The sequence below is a fragment of the Oncorhynchus gorbuscha genome, linkage group LG15 (assembly GCF_021184085.1).
Source record: "Oncorhynchus gorbuscha isolate QuinsamMale2020 ecotype Even-year linkage group LG15, OgorEven_v1.0, whole genome shotgun sequence".
Classification (NCBI taxonomy): Eukaryota; Metazoa; Chordata; class Actinopteri; order Salmoniformes; family Salmonidae; genus Oncorhynchus; species Oncorhynchus gorbuscha.
The window spans coordinates 51,913,991-51,938,623 of NC_060187.1; the positions used below are offsets into that span (position 1 = coordinate 51,913,991).

The 24,633-nt window shown below is 40.9% G+C and overlaps 1 protein-coding gene across 1 annotated transcript in view; it reads left to right on the forward strand.

Annotated features, from left to right (window-relative positions):
• Nucleotides 1–24,633, forward strand: part of LOC123997470 (polycomb protein SCMH1-like) — a 45,641-nt gene that overhangs the window by 14,038 nt on the left and 6,970 nt on the right. Inside the window, exon 8 of the mRNA XM_046301746.1 lies at nt 8,887–9,130. Within this exon, the coding sequence (XP_046157702.1) occupies nt 8,887–9,130 (244 nt within the window). The remainder of the gene's footprint in view (nt 1–8,886; nt 9,131–24,633) is intronic.

Below are 24,633 nucleotides of genomic sequence, written 5' to 3' on the forward strand. Positions count from 1 at the left end.
ATCCCCAAGATACATTTTACTTGCCGGCATTAGCGGCCGTTAGAATCTGTTTCTTTTTCCTTTGTTTTTTTTTGTTGTGGAATTAAACAGGATATAATGAGGACTACATGAAATATGTCCTGCATGTAATGGACATTAAGAACTGGTCTTGCGATTATATATATAGAGTGGCAAAAACAGTATGTGAACCCTATGGAATTACCTGGATTTCTGCATAAATTTGACATAAAATTTGATCTGATCTTCATCTAAGTCACAACAATATAGACAAACACAGTGTGCTTAAACTAACACACAAATTATTGTATTTTTCTTGTTTATGTTGAATACATAATTTAAACATGCACAGTGTAGGTTGCAAAAAGTATGTGAAACCCCAAAAGCTAATTGGAGTCAGGAGTCAACGAACCTGGTGTCGAATTAATGAGACGAGATTGGAGATTTTGGTTAAAGATGCCCTGCCCCATAAAAACACTGACAGAATTTGAGTTTGCTATTCACAAGAATCATTGGCTGATGTAAACCGTGCCTCGAACAAAAGAGATGTCAGAACTACGATTAAGAATTGTTGCCTTGAGAAATGGCGAAATTTCAGCACAGTTGCTACTCTCCCTAGGAGTGGCCGTCCTGCAAAGATGACTGCAAGAGCACAGCACAGAATGCTCAATGAGGTTAAGAAGAATGCTAGAGTGTCAGCTAAAGACTTACAGAAATCCCTGGAAGATGCTATCATCTCTGTTGACGAGTCTACAATACGTAAAACACTAAATAAGAATGGTGTTCATTGAAGGACACCATGGAAGAAGCTGCCCAAAAAAAGAAACATCTGAAGTTCGCAAAAGAGCACCTGGATGTTCCACAGCGGTACTGGCAAAATATTCTGTGAACAGATGAAACTAAAGTTGTTGTTTGGAAGGAACAAACAACACTGTGTGTGGAGGGAAAAAAGGCACAGCACAGCACACCAACATCAAAACCTATTCCCAACTGTAAACAATTGTGGAAGGAGCATGATGGTTTGGGGCTGCTTTGCTGCCTCAAGGACTGGACAGTTTGCTATCATCGATGGAAAAATTAATTCCCAAGTTTATCAAGACATATCAAGACATTTTGGACATTTTGGAGGGTAATGTTAGACATTTTGGAGGGTAATGTTAGACCAATTGAAACGCAACAGGACAACAACCCAAAAGACAGAAGTAAATCAACAACAGAATGGCGTGTTCAATAAAGACATGAACAATTATAATTGTGTGTTATTAGTTTAAGCAGACTGTGTTTGTCTATTGTTGTGACCTAGATTATCAGATACCAGTTTATGCAGAAATCCAGGTAATTCTAAAGGGTTCACATACAATTGTATCCATTGAACTGAGCAGGCTGGGCTGACATGCTTATAGCCTTGCTAGGACTTTCTAAATATGAGCATGCATTTATAAGATTGTACTGTTACTATTTCTATGATCCATTATTGTAACTTTTTTTTCAGACTGTTTTCCCTATGTTATTTCATTAGTTATCCTAAAAAGCACCCTCATAGATATTTATGTTATCACCGGACCACCCTCATTCCCCTCTGGCCAACGCAAAGGGTGCAAAGGTGCGTCATGAGTCAGGGAGATGGTCTGATGGTCTTAGTGACAACAGACCTAGACATGGGGGGAGGTTTTAATGGGTGGAATATTAGGACAATTAAAAGTTTACAAAGTTACAGTATGCTTAACAGTGCAAATTATTATGGTACAACTATATTGACACTGAATCATCATGGTGCTTTTTAATGGTAAGTTTACAAACATTGCTTGTGTTAAGTATAATTGAAACTTGGGTATCAATATGGCAAGTGGGGAAATAAGTATAGCCAGTTATAATTGTAATGGCTTAGCAGATCATTAAAAAATATATATTTTTACATGGCTAAAAGAGAAAGAAACTGATTCTACAAATATACAGTGGGGCAAAAAAATATTTTGTCAGCCACCAATTGTGCAAGTTCTCCCACTTAAAAAGATGAGAGGCCTGTAATTTGCATCATAGGTACACTTCAACTATGACAGACAAAATTAGATTTAAAAAAAAAAATGAATTTATTTGCAAATATGGTGGAAAATAAGTATTTGGTCACCTACAAACAAGCAAGATTTCTGTCTCACAGACCTGTAAGACCTGTCCTCCACTCATTACCTGTATTAATGGCACCTGTTTGAACTTGTTGTCAGTATAAAAGACACCTGTCCACAACCTCAAACAGTCACACTCCAAACTCCACTATGGCCAAGACCAAAGAGCTGTCAAAGGACACCAGAAACAAAATTGTAGACCTGAACCTGCAATAGGTAAGCAGCTTGGTTTGAAGAAATCAACTGTGGGAGCAATTATTAGGAAATGGAAGACATACGAGACCACTGATAATCTCCCTCGATCTGGGGCTCCACGCAAGATCTCACCCCGTGGGGTCAAAATGATCACAAGAACGGTGAGCAAAAATCCCAGAACCACATGGGGGGACCTAGTGAATGACTTGCAGAGAGCTGGGACCAAAGTAACAAAGCCTACCATCAGTAACACACTACGCCGCCAGGGACTCAAATCCTGCAGTGCCAGACGTGTCCCCCTGCTTAAGACAGTACATGTCCAGGCCCGTCTGAAGTTTGCTAGAGAGCATTTGGATGATCCAGAAGAAGATTGGGAGAATGTCATATGGTCAGATGAAACCAAAATATAACTTTTTGGTAAAAACTCAACTCGTCGTGTTTGGAGGACAAAGAATGCCGAGTTGCATCCAAAGAACACCATACCTACAGTGAAGCATGGCGGTGGAACCATCATGCTTTGGGGCTGTTTTTCTGCAAAGGGACCAGGACGACTGATCCGTGTAAAGGAAAGAAGGAATGGGGCCATGTAATCGTGAGATTTTGAGTGAAAACCTCCTTCCATCAGTAAAAGCATTGAAGATGAAACGTGGCTGGGTCTTTCAGCATGACAATGATCCCAAACACACCGCCCGGGCAATGAAGGAGTGGCTTCATAAGAAGCATTTCAAGGTCCTGGAGTGGCCTAGCCAGTCTCCAGATCTCAACCCCATAGAAAATATTTGGGGGGAGTTGAAAGTCTGTGTTGCCCAGCAACAGCCCCAAAACATCAATGCTCTAGAGGAGATCTGCATGGAGGAATGGGCCAAAATACCAGCAACAGTGTGAAGACTTACAGTGTGACCGTTTGACCTCTGTCATTGCCAACAAAGGGTATATAACAAAGTATTGAGAAACTTTTGTTATTGACTTTTGTTATTTTGTTATTTCACCATAATTTGCAAATAAATTCATTAAAAATCATACAATGTGATTTTCTGGATTTTTTTTCTCATTTTGTCTATCATAGTTGAAGTGTACCTATGATGAAAATTACAGGCCTCATCTTTTTATGTGGGAGAACTTGCACAATTGGTGGCTGACTAAATACTTTTTTGCCCCACTGTAGATGAGGTTAGCTGAAAAAAGGACTGGAAGGGAGAAATATTTTTTTGTCATGGGCAAAGAAACTCAAAAGGGGTGATTATACGAATTCATACAAATTTTGATCTGACTGTGCAAACAGATCCGCAAGGAAGATTGTTATTATTATTTGTAATATGCTATTGGACCTAAAACAGATCTGTCGAATTCATTTATACGGGGCAAACTTCTTTGAAAATGTATATAATAATCTATTGAGCTCGTAAGCAACAAATTCATCTATTATTATGGTGGGAGATTATAATACGGTTTTAAGTACCTCAATGGGTCGTAAAAGATATCACTCTACAAACTATCCTCCTCAAGCACTTAAGGGGATCATGGATACATTTGAATTAGTGGTTATATGTAGGCTGAAAAACCCTGACCTAGTGAGATATATACCCGAAGGAGGCTTAATCAAGCTAGCCGTCTTGATTACTTCCTAGTAAGTTTAAAAAAAAAGTGATAATAGGAGAACGAATGTAATCGAACCTCCATCTAATTGGCCTCCTTATAACTCTACAGAATTTCCACGTGGACAGGGATATTGGACATTTTATCAAAGCCTATTTGATGACAATTTGTTCTTAACTATGACAAAATAGTTCATAATTGACTTTTTTTGCACAAAATAGGTACGGCAGTTCCCTTATTGTATGAGACACTTTTAAATGTACCTTTAGAGGTACAATTCAATACAATACTCATCATTAAAACAAAAGCAGTTTAGCAAATGGACACTGTACTATAGAGGCACAAAAGGAAAAAACAAAAAATGGAGGTAGTTTTCAAGAACGATCAAGTGTAATGTATTACAAACATATTGGATGGGAAATTGTGAGGGGAAAAAAAGATTCAATACAACATAGAAATGCTACCAATAAGAATTTAAAGAAGCTCCTTACAAATGGAGTCATCCATGATTCACCAAATTATATTTTGAAAGGAAGCAAAATATTTTAAGCAAATGTTTTATTTTCAGTCTCCTCCATTTCCACTGAATGATGTTAACTGTAAGGATTTCTTTCAATAATAATAATAATTAATAATGTAAAATTAGCAAATTTACAGAAAGACCTGTGTGAAGGCCAACTTACAGAAGAGGAACTTTTTGAGACAATAAAATCTTTTCAGTCAGAAAAAACACCAGGGCTTGATGGTATACCAGTAGAGGTATATCAGGCCTTTTTTGATGTACTCAAACATCCATTATTAGCATGTTTTATTTACTCCTATACAAATGGTAGAATTTCATTACTACTAAAACAGGACCAAGGTGGTAAGTATAAAGATCCAGTCCATTTAAAAAACTTACATTTCAATGTTATGCGAAAATCCTGGTGAAATGCATAGCACATAGAATAAAAAAAAACGATCAGACAGGTTTTTTTTACACATGGACAATATATTGGAGATGATATACAACAATTACTTGAAACAATTGAACATTATGAAACATCAAAGATACCAGGCCTGGTCTTCAGAGCAGATTCTGAAAAGGCATTTGATAAAGTATGACTAGAATTTATAAATAAATGCCTGGATTACTTTCATTTTGGTGAGTCTCTTATATAATGGGTACTGCAACCCCAGGTGTAAAATAGTAGATAATGGTTACTTCTCAGAAAGTATTGAGCTTTTAAGAGGAGTTAAACAAGGCTGTCCATTGTCTCCGTATATATTATGACCATTGAAATGCTAGCTATTAAAATTAGATCCAACAACATTATCAAGGGGATAGAAATCCAGGGGATGAAAACAAGTGTCAATGTTTGCCGATGACTCTAGTTTTTTCTGCAATCTGGATCCCTGCACAGTCTCATTGAAGATCTTGATCACTTTTCTAGCCTCTCTGTACTAAAAACTAATGACAAGTGTTGGATATAGATCGTTAAAAAATAGCGTTTACACTACCTTGTAGTTTACCAATAAAATAGACGTACTTGGTATTCACATCTCAAAAAATATAAATGAACTTACCACAATCAATTTCAATAGAATGTTAGCAAAAATAGATAAGATTCTGCAACCTAGTTGCCTAAGTTAAATAAAAAAAAATTAAAAACACGGAGAGGTAAATACTTGTCTATTTATGGAAAAATCTAATTGATTAGCTCTTTTGGTTATATCATAGTTTACTTACTTACTAATGGCACTGCCTACTCCAGACGACTCGTTTTTTAAATCATATGAGGAAAAACATTTTCATTTTATTTTGAATGCTAAGCCAGACAAAATTAAACGTGTGTATTTACAGTTGAAGTCGGAAGTTTACATACAACTTAGCCAAATATATTTAAACTAAGTTTTTCACAATTCCTGACATTTAATCTTAGTAAAAACGCCCTGTCTTAGGTCAGTTAGGATCACCAATTCATTTTAAGAATATGAAATGTCAGAATAATAGTAGTGTTTTTATTTCAGCTTTTATTTCTTTCATCACATTCCCAATGGGTCAGAAGTTTACATACACTCAATTAGTATTTGGTAGCGTTGCCTTTAAGTTGTTTAACTTGGGTCAAACGATTCAGGCAGCCTTCCCACAATAGGTTGGGTGAATTTTGGCCCATTCCTCCTGACAGAGCTGGTGAAACTGAGTCAGGTTTGTAGCCCTCCTTGCTCTCACATACTTTTTCAGTTCTGCCCGCACATTTTCTAGGATTGAGGTCAGGGCTTTGTGATGGCCACTCCAATACCTTGACTTTGTTGTCCTTAAGCCATTTTGCCCCACCTTTGGAAGTATGCTTGGGGTCATTGTCCATTTGGAAGACCCATTTGCGACCAAGCTTTGACTTCCTGACTGATATCTTGAGATGTTGCTTCAATATATCCACATCATTTTCCCTACTTCATGATGCCATCTATTTTGTGAAGTGCACCAGTCTCTCCTGCAACAAAGCATCCCCACAACATGTTGCTGCCACCCCCGTGCTTCACAGTTCGGATGGTGTTCTTCGGCTTGCAAGCCTCCCCTTTTTTTCCTCCAAACATAATATTGGTCATTATGGCCAAACAGTTCTATTTTTGTTTCATCAGACCAGAGGACATTTCTCCAAAAAGTATGATCTTTGTCCCTGTGTGCAGTTGCAAACCGTAGTCTGGCATTTTTATGGTGGTTTTGGAGCAGTGGATACTTCCTTGCTGAGCTGCCTTTCAGGTTATGTCAATACAGGACTCGTTTTACTGTGGATATAGATACTTTTGTACCTGTTTCCTCCAGCATCTTCACAAGTTCCTTTGTTGTTGTTCTGGGATTGATTTGCACTTTTCGCACCAAAGTACGTTAATTCTTAGGGATCAAATCCCGTTAACGGGATCGATTTGACAACATCTGTTGAAATGGCAGAGCCCCAAACTCAAATTAAATTATTAGAAATATTTAACTTTAATACAATCACAAATTAAAGCTTTACTTCTTGTTAATCCAGCCACCGTGTCAGATTTCAAAAAAGCTTTACGACGAAAGCAAACCATGCTATTATCTGAGGACAGCAAATCAAACATACACAGACAGTCATATTTCATCCCGCCAAGCGCGACACAAAACTCAGAAATTATGATATAATTAATGCCTTACCTTTGACGAGCTTCTTCTGTTGGCACTCCAGTATGTCCCATAAACATCACAAATGGTCCTTTTGTTCGATTAATTGCTTCGTTATAGCTCCAAAATGCCCATTTATTTGGCGCGTTTGATCCAGTAAAACACCGGTTCCAACTTGCGCAACATGGCTACAAAATATCTAATAAGTTACCTGTAATCTTTGTCCAAACATTTCAAGCAACTTTCCTAATACAACTGTAGGTATATTTTAACGTAAATAATCACTAAAATTTCAGACGGTATAAACTGCGTTCAATAGCGGATAAAATCAAAGTGGAGCGAGCTTTCAGGTTGCGCACCCCTAACAAACAGTACACTAGACTCGACCCTCGTTCTGAACAGCCCTACTTCTTAATTTCTCAAAGGAAAAACATCAACCAATTTCTAAAGACTGTTGACATCTAGTGGAAGCAATAGGAACTGGAAGCAAGTGCCTTAGAAATCTCGATCCCCATAGAAATCACATTTGAAAAGAGAGTGACCTCAACAACAACAAAAAAATCCTGGATTGTTTGTCCTTGGGGTTTCGCCTGCCAAATAAGTTCTGTTACACTCACAGACATTATTCAAACGGTTTTAGAAACTTCGGATGGTTTTCTATCCAAATCTACTAATAATATGCATATCCTAACTTCTGGGCCTGAGTAGCAGGCAGTTTACTTTGGGCACGCTTTTCATCCGGATGTGAAAATACCGCCCCCCTAGCCTAGAGAGGGTAATCTCTAGGAGACAGAACGTGTCTCCTTCCTGAGCGGTATGACGGCTGCATGGTCCCATGGTGTTTATACTTGTGTACTATTGTTTGTACAGATCCATGTGGTACCTTCAGGCATTTGGAAATTGCTCCCAAGGATGAACCAGACTTGTGGAGGTCTACAATTGTTTTTGAGGTCTTGGCTGATTTCTTTTGATTTGCCCATGATGTCAGACAGCAAAACATTTCAGACATCACAGTTTATATACATCCCACTTAAGACACTCCTCTTTCTCTCCAATCCTTACATTTTATGGCTCTACAGAGGGTAACAGGATTCCAAACATTTATTACTCTCTTATTAAGAATCTGTCCTCACCTCCTGACCTCAACCCCTCTTTCATCTAATACACAATGTCCATCTGTCTTCCTAATATCAACCCATCGCTCTCCTCCATCAAACACATTCCAAAGCCTTCTGTCTTTCTTCAGAGAACCATTCACTTGTAGCATTGTGTCTTTCATTTCCTATCATTCATTTAATATCTCAATGTTCAAGGTTTAGCCGATTCCAACAGTATGTTATCATGTGTGTATTGTATGCATGTTTCTATGCCTAAGTTTGTGTTGCTTGTTGAATGTCCTTCCCTATAAGCATACTGAAAGTCTGTTGTCAATTTGTTTACTGTAAAATAGCATTGTATCTGGTCAAACCTATTTTTTTCCTAAACTTTACTAACAGGCTGATTGGTCAGCTATTTGTGCCAGTAAATGGGGCTTTACTTTTCTTAAGTAGTGGAATGACTTCTGCTTCCCTCCAGGCCTGGGGGCACACACTTTCTAGTAGGCTTAAATTGAAGATGTGGCAATATCGTCCGCTATTATCGTCAGTAATCCATCCAAGTTGTCAGATCCCGGTGGCTTGTCATTGTTGATAGACATCAATAATTTGTTGTGATCATATACATTTGCCAACTAAATAAAGCTTCCGAACAATTTCACATTTCATCTGGATAATCCCACATTTACCCACCCCCTTGTCACTGACCTCTCCCGTCCCTGCCACCTCCCTTCCCCTCGTACCCCAGCAGGAGCCCCCGGTCCCAGAGCAGAACTCCTTCCAGGTGGGCATGAAGCTGGAGGCAGTGGACCGCAAGAACCCCCACTTCATCTGCCCGGCCACGGTGGGGGCGCTGCGTGGCGTGGAGGTGCTCGTCACCTTCGACGGCTGGCGGGGTGCTTTCGACTACTACTGCCGCTACGACTCCCGGGACATCTTCCCCGTGGGCTGGTGCTCTCTCACCGGGGACAACCTGCAGCCGCCTGGCACCAAAGGTCTGTGCGTGTCTGTGTATGGACAGTATGTGTGTTTGTTTGTTTGTCACCCTGTAGACTTGTCAGCTGTTTGTACCTGTGGTATTGTCTTTAACATGATTAATTCATGTAAAATAACATTTTACAGTAACTGAAAGAATTCAAATCTGATGTTGGGCTCTAAAATGTCCTCTGAATGAGATGAGTGGTTTATTAGGTCAATAGAGCGCACCTTCTCGTGTTGGAGGAAGACATAATGTGAGTGAAAAAGTGAGGAAGCACAGAAGGGCGAGAAAGAGAAAGGGTCACTTTTTTAAGAGTGTGTTTTATGAGACCTTGGCACAGGACTGTGGGGGGTGGGGGGTGGGGTAAAGCTATGAGAGTGTATGCCCCACTCTATGGGCCTCATGCTGGCACTAAAATGGGCCAAGGCAAAGGGGGCATCCAGGATAACCAGAGACTGAGAGAAAGGAGAAAAAAACAATAGGGAAAAGGAGCTGTCTGCGAAAAGCAGGCTGTTTACAATGTCTTGTCAGCAGAGGGGAGGAGAGTGAAGGAGGGCAGGAAAGGAGAGAAAAGAGTTGGAAAAGAGTAGAGCGTGAAGGAGAGGACAGCAGTGCAGCAGATTGAGGGTGGGTTTTCCACCGCTGAAGGGTATGGTAAGTTGAAATGAATAAAGGTCGATATAAAATTTTAGAAGCCCTCCTGTTAGCCACAGTGACAAAAGTGCTGTTTTAAAGCTAATTGCCTGCAATTCTACACATTTTGCTATGGCTTATGCTGTCTGAGGGACTCTGAATTTTTAACAAAATCAATGGCAAGACAAAAATGCTCCTGAATGCATCATTTTTAAAATGTTTGATTTTCCCTGATTGTCTAGCTTGTTTATAGGTGATTGTTAGTTCTCAATGATAATCTAATTAAAAAATATATAGGTCCATTATCTTTTCTACATACAGTGCATTCGGAAAGTATTCAGACCCCTTGACTTTTTCCACATTTTGTGACGTTACAGCCTTTTTAAAATGGATTAAACATTTTGCAAATGTATTAAAAACTGATATCACATTTACATTGAGACCCTTTACTTCTGTACTTTGTTGAAGCACCTTTGGCAGCAATTACAGCCTCAAGTCTTTGGTATGACACTACAAGCTTGGCCCACCTGTGTTTGGGGAGTTTTTCCCATCCCATTCCCGACTGTCACTGCAGAGCTATTTTCAGGTCTCTCAAGAGATGTTCGATCGTGTTCTGGGCTCTGGCTGGGCCACATGAGCATTCAGAGACTTGTCTCAAAGCCACTCCTGGATGTGTGCTTAAGGTTGTTGACCTGTTAAAAGGTGAACATTTGCCCTAGTCTGAGGTCCTGAGAATCTGGTTTCTCATGGTCTGAGAGTAGTTTAGAACCAAGTGACCCTCGGGTTCTTAGTCACCTCTCTGACTAAGGCCCTTCTCCCCCGATTGCTCAGTTTTGCCTGCCGGACGGCCAGCTCTAGGAAGAGTCTTGGTGGTTCCAAACTTCTTACATTTAAGATTGATGGAGGCCATTGTGTTCTTGGGGACCTTCAATGCTTCAGCCATTTTTTGGTACCCTTCTCCAGATCTGTGCCTTGACACAATCCTGTCTCGGAGCTCTACGGACAATTCCTTCGACCTCATGGCTTGGTTTTTGCTCTGACATGCATTGTCAGTTGTGGGACCTTTATACAGACAGATGTGTGCCTTTTCCAAATCATGTCCAATCAATTGAATTTACTAGAGGTGGACTCCAATCAAGTTGTAGAAACATCTCAAGGATGATCAATGGAAACAGGATGCACCTGAGCTCAATTTTGAGTCTCATATCGAAGGGTCTGAATACTTATGTAAATAAGGTGTCTGTTTTTGTTTTTTAATACATTTGCTAACATTTCTAAAAACCTGTTTTCGCTTTGTCATTATGGGGTATTGTGTGTAGATTTTTATTTAATCCGTTTTAGATTAAGGCTGTAACATAACAACGTGGAAAAAGTCAAGGGATCTGAATACATTCCGAATGCACTGTAGTTTATATCTAGTTTTAGTTGTTCAATAAATTTACACTGAAAACGTTTTTTTAATCTCGAAAATTATATATGAATATACAGTACCAGCCAAAAGTTCATCAGCATGCACCATCACACCACCACCTCCATGCTTCACGGTGGGAACTACACATGTGGAGATCATCCGTTCACCTACTCTGCGTCTCACAAAGACACGGTGGTTGGAACCAAAAACCATTCCTGTGGCGGTCCTCATTAGAGCCAGTTTGATCATAGTGCTTGATGGTTTTTGAGAATGCACTTGAAGAAGCTTTCTTTAAATTTTCCGGATAGACTGACCTTCATGTCTTAAAGTAATGATGGACTGTAGTTTCTCTATGTTTATTTGAGCTGTTCTTGCTATAATATGGACTTGGTATTTTACCAAATAGGGCTATCTTCTGTATACCACCTCTACCTTGTCACAACACAACTGATTGTCTCAAACGCATTATTAAGGGTCGGACCCTTTTTTTTCAATTTTAGCCTAAAATGACATACCCAAATCTAACTGCTTGTAGCGAAGGACCTGAAGCAAGGATATGTATATTCTTTATACCGTTTGAAAAGAAACACTTTGAAGTTTGTGGAAATGTTAAATTAGGAGAATATAACACATTAGATCTTGTAAAAGATAATACAAAGCTTTTTTTGTATTTTCTGGTACCATCATCTTTGAAATGCAAGAGAAAGGCCATAATGTATTATTCTAGCCCAGGCTAAATTTGGAGTTTGGCCACTAGATGGCAGCAGTGTATGTGCAATGTCATACTGATTCTATGAACCATTGCATTTAAGTTCAAAAAGTTATAACAAGACTGCCCAAATGTCAGTAATTTGTTTATTAATACAGTTTCAAGTTCATAACTGTACATTCTCAAACAATAGCATGGTATTATTTTACTGTAATAGCTAATGTAAATTGGACAGTGCAGTTAGATTAACAATAATTTAAGCTTTCTCCCAATATCAGATATGTCTATGTCCTGGAAAAAATGTTATGTTACTTACAACCTCATACTAATCCCGTTAACCTATGTTAACGGGATTAGCATGAGGAGGACCCACCGATCCTGTAGAGGTTTTAAGTTAAGAAGGAAAGAAATTCCACAAATTAACTTTTAACAAGGCGCACCTGTTAATTGAAATGAATTCTAGGTGACTACCTCATGAAGCTGGTTGAGAGAATGCCAAGTGTGCAAAGCTGTTATGAAGACAAAGGGTGGCTACTTTGAAGAATCTAAATATATCTGTTTAATACTTTTTTTTGTTATTTCCATATGTGTTATTTTGTAGTTTTGATGTATTCACCATTATTCTAAAATGTAGAAAATAGTACAAATAAAGACAAATCATTGAATGAGTAGGTGTGTCCAAACTTTTGACTGGTACTGTATGTGTACATTCAAAAGTTTGGGGTCACTTAGAAATGTCCTTGTTTTTTGAAAGAAAAGCACTTTTTTTGTCCATTTAAGATATCAAATTGATCAGAAATGCAGTGTAGACTTTGTTCATGTTGTAAATAACTATTGCAGCTGGAAACAGCTGATTTTTAATGGAATATCTACATAGGCGTACAGAGGCCCATTATCAGCAATCATCACTCCTGTGTTCCAATGGCACATTGTGTTAGCTAATCCAAGTTTATAATTTTAAAAGGGTAATTGATCATTGATCAATGTCAACAGTGAAGAGGTGACTCCGGGATGCTGGCCTTCTAGGCAGAGTTGCAAAGAAAAAGTAATATCTCAGACTGGTCAATAAGAAAAAAAGATTAAGATGGGCAAAAGAGTACACACTGGACAGAGGAACTGTGCCTAGAAGGCCAGTATCCCGGAATCGTCTCTTCACTGTTGACATTGAGACTGGTATGTTGCATATACTATTTAATGACGCGGCCAGTTGAGGACTTGTGAGGTGTCTGTTTCTCAAACTAGACACACCAATGTAGTTGTTATCTTTCTCAGTTGTGCAACAAGGCCTCTCACTCTTCTTTCTATTCTGGTTAGACTGTTTGCGCTGTTCTGTGAAGGGAGTAGCACACAGCGTTGTACGAGATCTTCAGTTTCTTGGTAATTTTTTTATTTGAATAGCATAACAGCGTCTGTCAAACAGCGCCTGTCTGCATCAACAGCCTGCCTCATCCATGCACTGGCAGATGATGTGCATAGGATCGGTTAAGAGGGGCTCAATCAGGCTGAACCTTTTGCCCTGGCTTTTGATGAGTGTACTCACAACACCGTGGGCAGGCATGGCCTGGTCATCAGGTTAAAGGAAATCGCCCCCCCAAATGAATGGCTTGCACTATCTTATCCATCAGGGTGTGCTGTGTGCCAGACTAAACAATGAACTAAAAGATGTAATGGATAAAGTAATGCGCATAATCAACTTTGTCAGGGAGACATCAAATTTTATTGGTCACATACACGTGGTTAGCAGATGTTAATGTGAGTGTAGCGAAATGCTTGTGCTTCTAGTCCTGACAGTGCAGTAATATCTAACAAGTCATCAACACAAAAACATCATATGGCGTTCTGCATTAGCATCGAACAGCCCCCGTGATATGCAGCTGTTCAGGGAAGCTAGAAACCATTATACACAGGCAGTTAGAAAAGCCAAGGCTAGCTTTTTCAAGCAGAAATTTGCTAACACTAACTCAAAAAAGTTCTGGGACACTGTAAAGTCCATGGAGAATAAGAACACCTCCTACCAGCTGCCCACTGCACTGAAGATAGGAAACACTGTCACCACTGATAAATCCACCATAATTGAGCATTTCAATAAGCATTTTTCTATGGCTGGCCATGCTTTCCACCTGGCTACTCCTACCCCGGTCAACAGCACTGCACCCTCAACAGCAACTCGCCCAAGCCTTCCCCATTTCTCCTTCTCCCAAATCCGTTCAGCTGATGTTCTGAAAGAGCTGCAAAATCTGGACCCCTACAAATCAGCCGGGCTAGACAATCTGGACCCTTTCTTTCTAAAAATTATCTGCCCGAAATTGTTGCCACCCCTATTACTAGCCTGTTCAACCTCTCTTTCGTGTCGTCTGAGATTCCCAAAGATTGGAAAGCAGCTGCGGTCATCCCCCTCTTCAAAGGGGGGTACACTCTTGACCCAAACTGCTACAGACCTATATCTATCCTACCATGCCTTTCTAAGGTCTTCAAAAGCCAAGTCAACAAACAGATTTACCGACCATTTCGAATCTCACCATACCTTCTCTGCTATGCAATCTGGTTTCAGAGCTGGTCATGGGTGCACCTCAGCCACCTTCAAGGTCCGAAACGATATCTTAACCGCCATCGATAAGAAACATTACTGTGCAGCTGTATTCATTGATCTGGCCAAGGCTTCGACTCTGTCAATCACCACATCCTCATCGGCAGACTCGACAGCCTTGGTTTCTCAAATGATTGCCTCGCCTGGTTCACCAACTATTTCTCTGAAAGAGTTCAGTGTGTCAAATCGGAGGGTCTGCTGTCCGGACCTCTGGCAGTCTCTATGGGGGTGCCACAGGGTTCAATTCTTGGACCGACTCTCTTCTCTGTATACATCAATGAGGTGAGACTCTGATCCACCTCTACGCAGACGACACCAGTCTGTATACTTCTGGCCCTTCTTTGGACACTGTGTTAACAACCCTCCAGGCAAGCTTCAATGCCATACAACTCTCCTTCCGTGGCCTCCAATTGCTCTTAAATACAAGTAAAACTAAATGCATGCTCTTCAACCGATCGCTACCTGCACCTACCCGCCTGTCCAACATCACTACTCTGGACGACTTGGAATACGTGGACAACTACAAATACTTAGGTGTCTGGTTAGACTGTAAACTCTCCTTCCAGACCCATATCAAACATCTCCAATCCAAAGTTAAATCTAGAATTGGCTTCCTATTTCGCAAACAAAGCATCCTTCACTCATGCTGCCAAACATACCCTGTAAAACTGACCATCCTACCAATCCTCGACTTTGGCGATGTCATTTACAAAATAGCCTCCAATACCCTACTCAACAAATTGGATGCAGTCTATCACAGTGCAATCCGTTTTGTCACCAAAGCCGCATATACTACCCACTATTGCGACCTGTACGCTCTCGTTGGCTGGCGCTCGCTTCATGCTCGTCGCCAAACCCACTGGCTCCATGTCATCTACAAGACCCTGCTAGGTAAAGTCCCCCCTTATCTCAGCTCGCTGGTCACCATAGCATCTCCCACCCGTAGCACACGCTCCAGCAGGTATATCTCTCTAGTCACCCCCAAAACCAATTCTTTCTTTGGCCGCCTCTCCTTCCAGTTCTCTGCTGCCAATGACTGCAACGAACTACAAAAATCTCTGAAACTGGAAACACTTATCTCCCTCACTAGCTTTAAGCACCAACTGTCAGAGCAGCTCACAGATTACTGCACCTGTACATAGCCCACCTATAATTTAGCCCAAACAACTACCTCTTTCCCAACTGTATTTAATTGATTTATTTATTTTGCTCCTTTGCACCCCATTATTTTTATTTCTACTTTGCACATTCTTCCATTGCAAAACTACCATTCCAGTGTTTTACTTGCTATATTGTATTTACTTTGCCACCCATGGGCTTTTTTGCCTTTACCTCCCTTCTCACCTCATTTGCTCACATCTTATATAGACTTGTTTATACTGTATTATTGACTGCATGTTTGTTTTACTCCATGTGTAACTCTGTGTCGTTGTATCTGTCGAACTGCTTGGCCAGGTCGCAATTGTTCTCAACTTGCCTACCTGGTTAAATAAAGGTGAAATAAATAAAAATAAATAAATCTAACAATTCCACAACTACCTAATACACACATCTAAACTAAGGGATGGAATAACAATATACGTATATACATATAAATATATGGATGAGCGATGACCGAGCGGCGTAGGCAAGATGCAATAGATGGTGTAAAATACGGTGTAAAATACGGTATATACATATGAGATGAGTAATGCAAGTAATGTAAACATTATTAAAGTGACGAGTGATCCTTTTATTAACATCTTGCGTCGAGCCAGCCAGGATCCGGGATCGTGACTACAGCCTCAAGCTATTACCATAACGCAGCGGTAACTATTCATGAAAATCGGCAATGAAATTCAATAAATATGCTACCTCTCAAGCTTAGCCTTTAGTTAACAACACTGTCATCTCAGATTTTCAAAAATATGCTTCTCAACCATAGCAAAACAAGCATTTGTGTAACAGTATTGATAGCTAGCGTAGCATTTAGCGTTAGCATTCAGCAGGCAACATTTTCACAAAAACCAGAAAAGCATTCAAATAAAATCATTTACCTTTGAAGAACTTCAGATGTTTTCAATGAGGAGACTCTCAGTTAGATAGCAAATGTTCAGTTTTTCTTGAAAGATTATTTGTGCAGGAGAAATCGCGCCGTTTTGTGCGTCACGTTTGGCTACCAAAAAAAAAACGAAAATTCAGTCATCAAAACGCAAAACATTTTTCCAAATTAACTCCATAATATCGACTGAAACATGGTAAACGTTGTTTAGAATCAATCCTCAAGGTGTTTTTCACATATCTCTTCGATGATATATCGTTCGTGGAAGTCTCCTCTCTCCTCTCAATCACATGGAAGAATGGTTGCAGCTGGAGATTGTGCACCAATTTCGACGCAGGACACCGGGCGGACACCTGGTAAATGTAGTCTCTTATGGCCAATCTTCCAATGATATGCCTACAAATACGTCACAATGCTGCAGACACCTTGGGCAAACGAGAGAAAGCGTAGGTTCGTTCGGGGCATATTCACAGCCATATAAGGAGACAATGGAAAAAAGAGCCTCAAATCCTGCTCATTTCCTGTTTGAAGTTTCATCTTGGTTACGCCTGTAGCATGAGTTCTGTGGCACTCACAGATAATATCTTTGCAGTTTTGGAAACGTAAAAGTGTTTTCTTTCCAAAGCTGTCAATTATATGCATAGTCGAGCATCTTTTTGTGACAAAATATTGCGCTTAAAACGGGCACGTTTTTTTATCCAATAATGAACGCTTCAAGAGGTTAAAGTGGCCAATGATTTCGAGTCTGGCTGTTTAACAGTCTGATGGCCTGTTTTTCAGTCTCTCGTTCCCAGCTTTGATGCACCTGTACTGACCTCACCTTCTGGATGGTAGCGGGGTGAACAGGCAGTGGCTCGGGTGGTTGTTGTCTGTGATGATCTTTTTGGCCTTCCTGTGACATCGGGTGCTGTAGGTGTCTTGGAGGGCAGGTCGTTTTCCCCTGGTGATGCGTTGTGACTGATTTGTTCCATAAAGTTCCATCATTTTTGTCCAAATAGCCACTTGTTAGCGTGTTCAGCCCAGTAATCCATCTTCATGAGGCGCGAGCATTTCATCCAGACAAAAACTCGAAAAGTTCCATTACAGTCCTTTAGAAACATGTCAAACGATGTATGGAATCAATCGTTAGGATGTTTTTAAGCCTTCTTTGGTACAGGAACAATGGTGGCCATCTTCAAGCATGTGGGGACGGCAGACTGGGATAGGGAGAGATTGAGTATGTCCGTAAACACACCAGCCAGCTGGTATGCGCAGTTTCTGAGGACCTGGCAAGGGATGCTGTCTGGGCTGGCAGTCTTGCGAGGGTTAACACGTTTAAATGTCTTACTCACGTCGGCCATGGAGAAGGAGGGGGGTGGGCCCTCAGTCCTTGGTAGCGGGCCGCGTCGGTGGCACTGTATTATCCTCAAATCAGGCAAATAAGGTGTTTAGTTTGTCTGGAAGCAAGCACCCAACACCTTCTTTTCCGCAAGCTTGTGACAGAATCGCTGGCTGGGTAAAGGAAAAGCGCTGGAGTGGTTCTGTGGGCTGCGTGACCAGATTGTCGGTTTTCTCAGAAAAAGCAAAATATGTGCAGCAGCTAACCACCTTCGCATTCTGGAAAATGAGAATTTCCTCTCCGTTCTGTTTTTGGCTGACCTGTTCTGTCACTTTAAACGGGTTAAATCTGCAGTTATACAAGGAAGAGGGAAAACAGTCGTGTACATGGTGGAAAAACTTGAGGCCTTTACTAGGAAGCTTGAGTAGTTTGATTTTGACTTTTCATCTGGAAGGCTGCGCTTACACACGTTGAAGAATCAGGAGTGCCATGTCCCTGAATGCGTTTTGGGTGGCAAGCTCAGAGGAATACAGCACAGTAAAGAAACTTGCATTTTATGTGCTATGTGGATCAACTTACACCTGCGCGTCCTCTTTTTCCTCTGTGAACGCAATCTAGACTCACGACAGAAACTGGATTTCACACAAGTCAATCAAGGACTGCCTGCGTATCAAAATCACATCCAGCTCACCCACCATCAACAAGATCGTGTCCGAGGATAAATGCAACTTTTCCCATTGAGTAAGTAAGTTAGTATTTGCTAAGTCATATAGGCTACTAAGTACTTATCCAAGGCTATTTAGGTCTCATGCTGACAGTATTTTCTGTTCTGTCATTACAGGAGCAGGCTATCCCGAGACATTCAGACATTTGCAGACGTCACCTTTTTTTCTTTGCATTATTGTTTTATGTAGGATGCTACATTTTTGTTCAGTTGCCATTGTAAGCAGGCCCAATTGGAAAAACGTCCACTTCTATTAGGCCACATTTATTTCTTGTGAAAAATGCTGTTAAGCCATAGCCTACCTCAGCCAAGTTATTTTATGTAAGGCTCGGAAGAAATAGGCTGCAAATAAGCTCTCTTGTTTATAAAGTCAAATTAAAATGAAGATATATATTCCTGTGCGCCACATGTATAACAAGTTAGCTAGGTTATAATTTCAACACCAGGCGCTGTTCACCTCCTATTGATTGCACTGCGGTCACAGCTTTACATTTCAGCACCACAAAATGGTCCGTTGACTGTCTCTTCTCCTCATGAATGTTAAAATGTAACTTTTGCGTTATTTAGGTGGGGTAACTTCCTTTTTTGCATCGCGGGTCTGATGGGGGTGTGTCGGATAAGGTGGAGGTGATATTATCCATAACTAGCCTCAAAGCACTTCATGATGACGTAAGTGCTACTGGGCGATAGTAATTTAGTTCAGTTACCTTCACTTTCATTTTGCAATTGTGGACAACAGACTGGGATAGGGAAAGACTGAATATGTCCGTAAACACACCAGCCAGCTGCTCTGCACATGTTCTGTTTGTATTGCTACACCATCCAAAGCCTAATTAATAACTTCACCATGCTCAAAGGGATATTCAGTGTTTGCTTTGTAAACAATTGGTGCCCTTCTTTGCAAGGCATTGGAAAGGTCCCTAGTCTTTTTGGTTGAATCTGTGCTTAGAATTCACTACTCAACTGATGGATCTTAAAGATAATTGAGTGTGTGAGGTACATTCACTATATATACAGAAGTATGTGGACACCCCTTCAAATTAGCGGATTCCACACCCTTTGCTGACAGGTTTATAAAATCGAGCACACTGCCATGCAATCTCCATACACAAACATTGGCAGTAGAATGGCCTTACTGAAGAGGTCAGTGGCTTTCAACGTGGCACCGGCATAGGATGCCACCTTTCCAACAAGTCAGTTCATCAAATTTCTACCCTGCTAGAGCTGCCCTGGTCAACTGTAAGTGCTGTTATTGTGAAGTGGGAAAGTCTAGGAGCAAGAACTGCTCAGCCACAAAGTGGTAGGCCACACAAGCTCACAGAACGGGACCGCCGAGTGCTGAAGCGAGTAGCACGTAAAAACCGTCTGTCTTCGGTGGCAGCACTCGCTACCGAGTTCCAAAGTGCCTCACTTCATGAAATGGGTTTCCATGGCAGAGCAGCTGCACACAAGCCTAAGATCACCATGCGCAATGCCAAGCGGTGTAAAGCTCGCCATTGGACTCTGGAGCAGTGGAAACTGGTTCTCTGGAGTAATGAATCACGCTTCACCATCTGGCAGTCGGAAGAACGAATCTGGGTTTGGCGGATGCCAGGAGAACGCTACCTACCCCAATTTATAGTGCCAATAATGGTCTGGGGCTGTTTTAAATGTTTAGGGCTAGGCCCCTTAGTTCCAGTGAAGGGTAATGTTAACGCTACAGCATACAACGACATTCTAGACGATTCTGTGCTTCCAACTTTGTGGCAACAGTTTGGGGAAAGCCCTTTCTTGTTTCAGCATAACAACGCCTCCATGCACAAAGCGAGGTCCATACAGAAATGGTTTGTCGAGATTGGTGTGGAATAACTTGGCTGGCCTGCACAGAGCCCTGACCTCAACCCCATCGAACACATTTTGGATGAATTCGAACGCTGACTTCGCGCCAGACCTAATCGCCCAACATCAGTGCCTGACCTCCAGCAATCCCCGCAGCAATATTCCAACATCTAGCCTTTGCCAGAAAAGTGGAGGCTGTTATAGCAGCAAAGGGGGGACCAACTCCATATTAATGCCCATGATTTTTGAATGAGATGTTCGACGAGCAGATGTCCACATACTTTTGGTCGTATGGTGTAGTCATTCAAAAATCATGTTACCCCCATGCAAACTATTATGTGATTTGTTAAGCACATTTTTACACCTGAATTTATTTAGACTTGCCATAAGAAATGTATACTTATATAACCAAGACGTTTTTGTTATTTATTTTGTGTTAATTTGTAGTAATTTATAAAATGTTCTTTTCACTTTGACATTAAGAGTATTTTGTGTAGATTTGTGACAAAAAAAATCACAATTATAATCCATTTTAATGCCCCTTTGCAACGCCACAAAATGTGAAGAAAATCCAAGTGGGGGTGAATACATATGATAGGCACTGTGTCTCATGTGTCCATGAGTATATTTATAACCTGCAGACTTTATTTTGGTGCGTGCCATTATGGGTGTGTGTATTTTACAAACCTGGGTTCAAATACTATTTCAAATGTCTCAATTACTTTCACATACATTCAATGTACCTCTGGTCTCTTGGCAGCTCCCACCAGCCCAGTCCAAGCTCTTCTCTGTCCTTTCACCACAATGGTGGAACCAGCTTCCCCCTGAAGCTAGAACAGCATTGTATTTTCTTCCCGAAAACATGTGAAACCCTACCTCTTCAGAGTATCTTCTAAATTACTAAAATGTAAGTGAATTAAGTATTCTAATATATTATATTTGAAGTTGAATATTTGAATGTATTTTAATGTATTTGGAAATGGCTCAAATACACTCCCATGCATTTAACCCAGGTATTTGAAAATAGTATTTGAAATAAGTATTTGGAAATAGTAAATGAGTTTTTAAAATTTGTTTACAAATAACCATTCAAATAATCAAATAAAAGTAATTGTTTTAATCTGTGTATTTGAAAATACTCAAACAGAAAAAGTATTTTTAAATACCAGATACTCAAATACACGTGTATTTGAACCCAGGTCTGGTATATTGCCCCACAGGCTAAGTCATGTTAAGTGCGAGTGTCCGCATTGTATCACTCATTGCAAGTTCTGCCATTGATATCTATCTCAGTGAAGAATTCTCTCAATTCTATCCAAAGGGCTTTATTGGCATGAGAAACATACTGTATGTTTACATTGTCAAAGCAAGTGAATCTATAATAAACAAAAGTAAAATAAACAATCAGAAAAGAACGGTAAATATTGACTCACAAAAGTTTCGAAAGAGTAGAGACGTTTCAAATGGTATATTATGGTTATGTATGGAGTTGTAACAATACAAAAGGGAAAAATAAATAAACAGAAATATGTGTTGTATTTACAATGGTGGTTGTTCTGAACTTGTTGCCCTTTTTCTTGTGGCAACAGGTCACACATCTTGCTGCTGTGATGGCACACTGTGGTATTTCACCTAATAGATGTGAGTTAATAAAAAAATTGATTTGTTTTCGAATTCTTTGTAGGTCGGTGTAATCTGAGGGAAATATGTGTCTCTAATATGGTCATACATTTGTCAGAAGGTTAGGAAGTGCAGCTCGGTTTCCACCTCATTCTGTGCGCAGTGTGCACATAGCCCATAAAATGAGGTGGAAACCGAGCTGCACTACCTAAAGTCAGGTCTGCCTGTACATAGTCTGTACATAGTCAAATCTTACATAGTCAAATCTTTCCTCAATTTTGGGTCAGTCACAGTGGTTAGGCATTCTGGGCCAAATAGCATTGCAGTTTGCTCAGTTGTTTCGTAAATTATTTCCAATGTGTCAAGTAATTATCGTTTTGTTTTCTCATGATTTGGTTGGGTCTAGTTGTGTTGCTGTCCTGGGGCCCTGTGGGGTGTGTTTGTGTTTGTGAACAGAGCCCCAGGACCAACTTGCTGAGGGGACTCTTCTCCAGGTTCATCTCTCTATAGGTGATGGTTTTGTTATGGAAAGTTTGAAAGTTTGAAAATCATGACTGGGGTTATTGATATATCATCCAAAGTGTAATTAATAACTTTGCCATCCTCAAAGGGATATTCAATGTCTGCTTTTTAACATTTATTTGACTTTTTTTTTTACCTATCTACCAATAGGTGCCCTTTGCGAGGCATTGGAAGATCTTGGTCAGTGGTTTTGGTGGTTGTATCTGTGTTTGAAATTCACTGCTCGACTGAGGGACCTTACAATTATCTGTATGTGCACAGAGATGTATTCATTTAAAATAATGTTAAACACTATTATTGCACACATGCAACTTATTATGTGACTTATTAAGCAAATGTTTACTCCTGAACTTATTTAGGCTTGCCTTAACAAAGGGGTTGAATACTTATTGACTCAAGACATTTCAGCTTTTCATTTTTTTGTTACCTGTGGTGCTGATGTTTAAGCTGAGGCAGGTATAGTTTATTGTGTGCTCTAGGTCAACGGTGTCTAGATTGGAATGTGTATATGTAGTCCTGGCAACACTCTTTCTCCCTCTGTCTCTCATCCTTCCCTATGAAGGCAGGGCAGTAAAATAGTGTAACACATAAGTGTGTAACACAACTTGCCCCTTTGTTCCACAGCTGAAAGCAAACTGGGTCACCATGGCCCTCCTTAACACAAAAGCTGTCTGGTTCTATGTGCACTTGTGTGTGGCCGGGTCTACCACTCCTGCTGTGTTGTTAGAGGCATTACTTGAGCAGTGGCTGTTTATGTCATGATTTTGATTAATTTGCTGCTCTTTCCTGGTTTGTTATTGTATATTACCAAACAGTCATGGGGTCAATTTGATGCTACTTCCCGAGTCTGACATTAATTGTTTCCTGCCAAGTGTAACGGATGTGAAACGGCTAGTTTAGTTAGCGGTGCGCGCTAAATAGCGTTTCAATCAGTGACGTCACTTGCTCTGAGACCTTGAAGTAGTAGTTCCCCTTGCTCTGCAAGGGCCGCGGCTTTTGTGGAGCGATGGGTAACGATGCTTTGTGGGTGACTGTTGTTGATGTGTGCAGAGGGACCCTGGTTCGCGCCCAGGTATGGGCGAGGGGACGGTCTAAGTTATACTGTTACACAGGCAGCATTTGAATGAAAGAAGGAAATAATGAATTACATAACTTGATTGAATATCTCTAGACTAGAGGATAAATTGCATTTCTTTGATTCCTTAACATCCTATTTGAACTTTTTGTTTTTACACTCCCCCCTATCTCTTTCTCTCTCTGGGGACAGCAGTGCTACCCAAGACCCTCGGTTGCCTTTCAGACGGTAGCGAGGGAACAGCCATGCACCCCATGCCAGGACAGCCGCCTGGCCAACGGGGACGCAAGCCAGGCTGCAGGAAAGCCAAGCTGACAGGGCCCTGGGGGCAGAAGGGGGCCGGAGTAGGACCACAGGCCCCCCCGTCTGGAAAGGGACTGGAGCCTATCAAGGTCCCCAAGAAGAGAGGCCCCAAACCGGGGGAGTAAGGTACAGACCAAGGACCCGGGTGGGGAAGGGAGGGTAGGGTGGGTAGGGTGGGTGGGGTAGGGTTGGGTGGGTAGGTTGGGTGGGTGGGTAGGGTTGGGTGGGTAGGGTTGTATGTTTCATCCTGTGTCGCAGCATGGAAATAGTATTTTATAATAACAACCTTAATGGTCAAAAGTTTAACTAAAGTCAAGAATTCACTTCTATTCTAATTCCACTGCTACTGAGAAAAGTAATGTTTGCCCTCCAATTAACAACTAGAGTGGTTGACTTGACCCTAACAGTGTCCTCTCACTCCTCCTTTGTGTTTAGTTGGGCTGGGCGAAGAGAGAAGGCTGGCTGGAGGGTGCCATGGCAGGCCCAGGGCGACCCGTGTCCCGGCCCAGAGGGAGGCTGCCAGCCAACTGGGCCCAGAGGATGGCACTGCAGGAGGGACAAGTGGAGTCTATCAAGATCCCCAAAAAGAGAGGGCCCAAGCCCGGCAGCAAGGTAACCACACACACACACACACAATTATATATTTTTTAGGTTTTTATGGATGAGGGCATACCACCCCACTAAACATTGTGTATATGTGTGTGTGTCTGTGTGAACAGAGAAAACAGCGGGTGGTGCCCAACCCCATGCCCGTTTCC